The 7,379-nt window shown below is 41.6% G+C and overlaps 2 protein-coding genes across 2 annotated transcripts; both read right to left on the reverse strand.

Moving 5' to 3' along the window:
* Positions 1-3,909: 3,909 nt before the first annotated feature.
* On the reverse strand, positions 3,910-4,481 carry LOC106755460 (ctenidin-3-like). The gene is made up of 2 exons (XM_014637622.1): positions 4,270-4,481; positions 3,910-4,090 (listed from the first exon to the last, which is right to left on the reverse strand). The coding sequence occupies exons 1-2, from the start codon at positions 4,479-4,481 to the stop codon at positions 3,910-3,912; spliced, it is 393 nt and encodes a 130-aa protein (XP_014493108.1).
* A 514-nt stretch (positions 4,482-4,995) lies between these two features.
* On the reverse strand, positions 4,996-5,567 carry LOC106755461 (ctenidin-3-like). The gene is made up of 2 exons (XM_014637623.1): positions 5,356-5,567; positions 4,996-5,176 (listed from the first exon to the last, which is right to left on the reverse strand). The coding sequence occupies exons 1-2, from the start codon at positions 5,565-5,567 to the stop codon at positions 4,996-4,998; spliced, it is 393 nt and encodes a 130-aa protein (XP_014493109.1).
* Positions 5,568-7,379: the final 1,812 nt, after the last annotated feature.

The following is a 7,379-nucleotide window of genomic DNA, read 5'->3' on the forward strand; positions in this document are numbered from 1 at the left end:
ACAAGATGTAAGATTCAAGACAAATATTGTTCTCTCATTGTTGATAGTGGTTCTTGTTGCAATTGTTGTAGCACAAAGCTGGTTGAAAAGCTAAATCTTGAAGTTATACCTCATCCAAAACCTTACAAACTTCATTGGATAAATGAAGATGGGGATATAACTGTCAAGAATCTAGCTAAATTGGCAATTTCCATTGGGAACTTTCAAGATGAAGTAATTTGTGATATAGTTCCCATGGAAGCTTGTCATGTGTTGTTGGGAAGACCATGGCAATTTGATCATGAAACTATTCATCATGGTCTTACCAACACCATAACTGTGCACAAAGGAGATAAGAAATTTGTGCTTCATCCTTTGACACCTACTCAAGTTGCAAAGGATCAAGCACAAATGAAGGCAACTAGGGACCAAGAAAAAGAACAAAAGAGAAAACAAGGTCCCAAGAACAAGAAAGAGTTAGTCTCTAGGGCTAAACAAGAAGAGTGGGGGTCTAGTGTTCCCTCCCACAAGGTTACTCAACATGAAGTCCTTTTAAATAAAAAGACTTTGATAAATACACTTCAAGTTGAGCAACCTTCCTATCTTCTCCTTTGTCAAGGAACACTCACATGTACATCTAGTGAGTCTAAGACTTCTACTCTATCTCTTTCAATCCAAAATCTTTTGAAGGAATTTGATGACCTATTTCCCAAAGATATTCCTATTGGGCTTCCACCTTTAAGGGGAATAAAACATCAAATTGACTTTATGCCAGGGGCAACTCTTCCTAATAGGCCTGCTTATAGGACCAATCCCCAAGAAACAAAAGAGATTGAGTCACAAGTCCAAGATTTACTAGACAAGGGTTGGGTTCAAAAGAGCTTAAGCCCATGTGTTGTACCTGTCTTGTTGGTACCCAAAAAGGATGGCAATTGGCAGATGTGTTGTGATTGTACGGCTATCAACAACATCACAATAAAATATAGACATCCCATCCCTAGACTTGATGATATGTTGGATGAATTACATGGGGCTCAAATCTTTTCAAAAATAGATCTTAAAAGTGCATATCACCAAATAAGAATCAAAGAGGGTGATGAGTGAAAAACTGCTTTTAAGACTAAGTTTGGATTATATGAATGGTTAGTAATGCCTTTTGTTCTTACTAATGCCCCAAGTACATTCATGAGACTTATGAATCATATCTTAAGGGATTGCATTGGGAGGTTTGTAGTTGTTTATTTTGATGACATATTGGTATATAGTCAAGATTTGCAAATTCATGAACAACATTTGAGAGTTGTTTTAACAATTCTTAGAACCAATAAATTGTTTGCAAATCTTGACAAATGCACCTTTTGTGTTGATAGTGTCATCTTTCTTAGGTTTGTGGTTACTAAAGATGGGGTTCATGTGGATCTTGAGAAAATCAAGGCCATTCAAGATTGGCCACCCCCAAAGAATGTAGGAGAAGTTAGGAGTTTTCATGGATTGGCAAGTTTTTATAGAAGATTTGTGCCTAACTTCTCTAGTCTTGCTTCACCTCTCAATGAGTTGGTGAAAAAGGATGTTATATTCCATTGGGGGGAAAAACATCAAAAAGCTTTTGAGCTACTCAAAGAGAAGCTCACTCAAGCACCCATTCTAGCTTTACTCAATTTTTCTAAAACTTTTGAGTTAGAATGTGATGCTTCTGGATTTGGCATAGATGCTGTATTATTACAAGAAGGACACCCCATTGCATATTTTAGTGAAAAACTTCATGGTGCCTCTTGTAATTACCCCACCTATGACAAAGAACTCTATGCTCTTGTGAGGGCTCTTCAAACTTGGGAACATTATCTTGTTTCTAAAGAATTTATCATTCATAGTGATCATGAGTAACTCAAATATTTGAAGAGTCAACACAAGTTGCAAAAGAGACATGCTAAGTGGTTGGAATTCATTGAACAATTCTCTTATGTTATCAAATACAAGAAAGGCAAGTCTAATGTAGTGGCGGATGCTTTGTCAAGAAGGAATGTTTTACTAGCCACTCTAGGAGCTCAAATTCTTCGGTTTGATAACATAAAAGCATTGTATGCTCAAGATAGTGAGTTTTCCACATTGTATGAGGAATGTTTACAAAAACCACAAGGAGGATTCTATGTGAAAGAGGGATATCTTTTTAAAGAAGGAAAACTTTGTATACCCCAAGGTTCACATAGGAAACTCCTTGTCAAAGAGATGCATGAGGGAGGATTGATGGGCCATTTTGGGGTAGATAAAACCTTAAGCATCCTAAAAGAGAAATTCTTTTGGCCCCACATGAGAAGAGATGTCCAAAGGCATTGTTTTAAGTGCATTACATGTTTAGCATCCAAATCTAGAGCAATGCCTCATGGTCTTTATACTCCCTTGCCAATTGCTTCAACTCTTTGGGAAGATATTAGCATGGATTTTGTCTTTGGACTACCAAAAACTTGTGGTGGTGGATCGTTTTAGTAAAATGGCACATTTTATACCATGCCACAAGGTAGATGATGCAAGCAATGTGGCTAGGTTATTCTTTAGAGATGTGGTTCGCCTTCATGGATTACCTCGAGTCATTATTTCGGATAGAGATTCAAAATTTCTTAGTCACTTTTGGAGAACCTTATGGTCTCAATTAGGAACTAAGCTTTCTTTTTCTACTACTTGCCATCCTCAAGCAGATGGTCAAACTGAAGTAGTAAATAGATCTCTATCTACTTTGTTGAGAGTAGTCCTTAAAGGAAACCATAAATCTTGGGATGAGTACCTTCCACATGTGGAGTTTGCTTACAATAGGGTAGTTCATAGAACTACTAAAATCTCTCCTTTTGAGGTTGTATATGGTTTTAATCCTCTCACTCCTATGGATTTGATTCCCTTACCTTCTTCAAATGAATTTGTTCATCAAGAGGGAATTTCTAAGTCCAAATTTATTAAAACTTTTCATGAGAGGATTAGCAATCAAATACAACAACAAAATGAGAGATATGCTAAGTACAACAATAAGGGTAAAAGGGAAGTCATTTTCAATGAAGGTGACTTAGTTTGGCTTCATCTTAGAAAGGATAGATTTCCTATTCAAAGGAAGTCCAAATTAAGTCCTAGAGGAGATGGTCCTTTTAAAATCCTTAAGAAGGTCAACAACAATGCTTACCAATTAAACCTTCCATCGGAATATGGTGTCCATTCTACCTTTAATGTTTCTGACCTTCGTCCTTTTACAGGTTTTGATATAGATGATGATCTGGATTTGAGGACAAATCCTCTTCAAGGGGGAGGAGATGATGACTTAGGTCATGGACCCATTACTAGAAGCATGGCAAGGAAGCTTCAACAAGAGTTGCAAGACATACAACTGGACAGGTTCTCTTTCTTCACTTTGCATGGAATATAAAGATCCAAGACAAAGGGGCAGGATTGTCAACTTGATATCCAACATTGCTGGCGCACCCCTCTCTTTTTAATAAGTAGCACCATAGCTCATTTTTTTTCAGATATAACACATTTAGCTCGTGCTACACATGTTTTTCTTCTAGAATTCATTCACGTTTTTAGCATTGCTTGTATACGTGGCATTAGATCCACAAAATACGGAAGTCATCCTTTCCGCACATGCCTTATGAATTTACTATAAATTCATGGCATCATCTTGTAAATCACTTTGGATCTTATGAGAAATTTTCTCTTCATTACTGAATTCTTATCAGCCGAGAGACTCTGGCCAAAGTCACCTTTCTCTAATCTTTTCTCCACCTCCAAGCTTTCTTCCAACCATTGGAAGCCGTCTGAAGCTTGAGATCTCAACCATTCCGATCTACAACCACCATTCACTTCCACGGTTCATCCATTAGCAATGCAGCTTTCATTCAACTCTGATGTGTCACGGTTTTTACACTGATTCTTTGCTGGAGGAACTCATCAACCAGCACCATCCCTAACACCACCACGACCGCCACCACAACCACCACCACAACCATCGTCGCCACCACCTTCGTCAACACCACCGCTATCACCACCACCGTCGCTACCATTATCGTCACCACCACCGCTGTCACCACCACCACCTTCACCATCCTCGTCACTATCGTCGCCACCGTCACTGCCACCACCACGACCACAACCACCGCCACCACCACAATTACCACAACAACCACCGCCACCACCACAATTACAACAACAACCACCGCCACAACCACCACCACCACTGCCACCGCCACCCCCACTGCCACCACAAAAACCACCACCAACGCCGCCGTCGCCGACACCACCACTACAAACATTGCCACCGTCACCGCCACCACCACTGCTACAACCACCACCGCCACCATCACCGTCGCCATCATCGCTGCCACCGCCGTCACCGCAACCATCACTATCGCCACTGCCACCGCCGCCGCCACCGCCGCCGCCCCCAAAACCACAATCACCACCAGCCCCGTCACCACCACCACAACCACCACTAACACCACATCCACTAACACCACCACCATCACCACCACCAGCACCTCCACCACCACAACCACCGCCACCGCCACCACCACCACCGCGACCGCACCACCTCCACCACCACCAACACCACAACCACTACCACTAACACCCCAACTGTTACCAATAAGGAGTATTGGTAAATCCTGAAGAATTGTTTTGATGATAGTGCAAGAAGTGTTATTTGAAGAGAACATTAGAATTATTTAAAAAAGCAACTTGTAGAAATTGGGTGTAGTAGGAAAATCTTAAACCTTGTATTTTTCACTGGAATAATCGATTATGGATAAGCTATAATCGATTATCACTTGCATTTTGTACTAGAATAATCGATTATCATGAAGCAATAATCGATTATCACAAGTCATACTTGAATAATCGATTATCACTTNCTTGAGATCTCAACCATTCCGATCTACAACCACCATTCACTTCCACGGTTCATCCATTAGCAATGCAGCTTTCATTCAACTCTGATGTGTCACGGTTTTTACACTGATTCTTTGCTGGAGGAACTCATCAACCAGCACCATCCCTAACACCACCACGACCGCCACCACAACCACCACCACAACCATCGTCGCCACCACCTTCGTCAACACCACCGCTATCACCACCACCGTCGCTACCATTATCGTCACCACCACCGCTGTCACCACCACCACCTTCACCATCCTCGTCACTATCGTCGCCACCGTCACTGCCACCACCACGACCACAACCACCGCCACCACCACAATTACCACAACAACCACCGCCACCACCACAATTACAACAACAACCACCGCCACAACCACCACCACCACTGCCACCGCCACCCCCACTGCCACCACAAAAACCACCACCAACGCCGCCGTCGCCGACACCACCACTACAAACATTGCCACCGTCACCGCCACCACCACTGCTACAACCACCACCGCCACCATCACCGTCGCCATCATCGCTGCCACCGCCGTCACCGCAACCATCACTATCGCCACTGCCACCGCCGCCGCCACCGCCGCCGCCCCCAAAACCACAATCACCACCAGCCCCGTCACCACCACCACAACCACCACTAACACCACATCCACTAACACCACCACCATCACCACCACCAGCACCTCCACCACCACAACCACCGCCACCGCCACCACCACCACCGCGACCGCACCACCTCCACCACCACCAACACCACAACCACTACCACTAACACCCCAACTGTTACCAATAAGGAGTATTGGTAAATCCTGAAGAATTGTTTTGATGATAGTGCAAGAAGTGTTATTTGAAGAGAACATTAGAATTATTTAAAAAAGCAACTTGTAGAAATTGGGTGTAGTAGGAAAATCTTAAACCTTGTATTTTTCACTGGAATAATCGATTATGGATAAGCTATAATCGATTATCACTTGCATTTTGTACTAGAATAATCGATTATCATGAAGCAATAATCGATTATCACAAGTCATACTTGAATAATCGATTATCACTTTTTGAAAACCCTGTAATGGACTTCAATAATCGATTATCACTTAGAATAATCGATTATTCATGGCAGTTGGGACCTGACCTTTGGCATTCAGTGAAATTGGCTATATATTTGGCTTCTGTAATTTTCAGAGGTAACGTTTTTGAACTGAGAAGCTTAATAGAACACTTTTTGTCAGAGGAAAGTTCTCAGAAGCTTTGTTCAAAGTTCCCTTGCTTGGTCTCGTGAAAGGAGAGGCTCGCGTATCAAGTGTCGATAGTCGGAGCAGACTCTCTTCGAGTTAGCAAGGTACTCTGCCTGGTCTCGTGAACAGGAGAAGCTCACGAATCGTTGGTCGATTGCCGGAGCATTTCTCTTCGAGTTGGCAGAGTGGTCTTCTTCCAGTTCGCTCGTCGAAGGAAGGTTTATTTATTTGCTTTTTAATTCACTATAATTGTAATCTGAGAAACATCTTTTTAGTGGAACTGTTAACCACTGTTTATAGTGATTAAGGACTGGACGTAGATTCTTCTGAATCGAACCAGTATAAAAATTACTTGTGTGATTTTTCTACTCCCTGCACTTGTTACTTTTTCCTGCACTCAAACTGTTCGATTAATTTTCTGAAAGAAAATTGTTTTGCAAAAAAGGACCAACTTCCTTTTAAAAGTGACCGAACACACTTTCCGCTTACTCTAAGTTTTATTCAGTTGCGTCATACTCTATCTCAGAACGATACCGATTGTTCCAACAATTGGTATCAGAGCTTGCTTTGATAGTTTTTCAAAAATATTTGCAAAATTGGCCGGTCATAAACAAAACCTTGTATATGCTGAGGGTGCTTCAATTAACAGACCTCCACTTTTTACTGGTGATAACTATGCCTTCTAGAAAGTTAGAATGGAAATTTTTATGGGGTCTGTTGATAGAGGCATCTGGGAAGCTGTATAAAATGGTCCTTATATTCCTAAGAGCACAGTTGATGGTGTAGAGGTAGAAAAACCATATTTTAATTGGACTACTGAAGAAAATAGACGAGCTTAGTTTGATATTAAAGCTCGCAATATAATTTCATCTGTTGTTGTACTTGATGAGTTTTATAGAATTTCAGTGTGTAAGACAGCACAGGAAATGTGGGAAGTCCTCAAAGTCACTCATGAAGGAACAGAGGACATGAAACGCACAAGGAAGAACACTCTCATTCAGGAATATGAGATGTTCAGAATGCAACCTAGAGAAACAATCTCTGATGTTCAAAAGCGTTTCACTCATATTGTGCACCACTTAACAGGGTTGGGTAAGACTTTTGATACTGATGAACTAAATGTGAAAATTTTAAAATCATTAGACAGGTCTTGGCAACCAAAGGTGACTGCCATATCAGAGTCTCAGAACCTCACTCAGATGTCAATGCCAATTCTGTTTGGAAAGCTCCGTGAGCATGAGCTTG

This window comes from Vigna radiata, unplaced genomic scaffold, assembly GCF_000741045.1.
Source record: "Vigna radiata var. radiata cultivar VC1973A unplaced genomic scaffold, Vradiata_ver6 scaffold_411, whole genome shotgun sequence".
NCBI lineage: Eukaryota > Viridiplantae > Streptophyta > Magnoliopsida > Fabales > Fabaceae > Vigna > Vigna radiata.

What these genes read in the sequence shown, in the direction of transcription:
- LOC106755461 (XM_014637623.1), bottom strand. Translation starts at nt 5,567, where the DNA reads ATGGTGGTGGTGTTAGTGGATGTGGTGTTAGTGGTGGTTGTGGTGGTG. An exon ending in GTGGCGGTGACGGTGGCAAT is followed by an intron (nt 5,177 to 5,355) that starts GTTTGTAGTGGT and finishes TGGTGGTGGCAG; the next exon opens with TGACGGTGGCGACGATAGTG.
- LOC106755460 (XM_014637622.1), bottom strand. Translation starts at nt 4,481, where the DNA reads ATGGTGGTGGTGTTAGTGGATGTGGTGTTAGTGGTGGTTGTGGTGGTG. An exon ending in GTGGCGGTGACGGTGGCAAT is followed by an intron (nt 4,091 to 4,269) that starts GTTTGTAGTGGT and finishes TGGTGGTGGCAG; the next exon opens with TGACGGTGGCGACGATAGTG.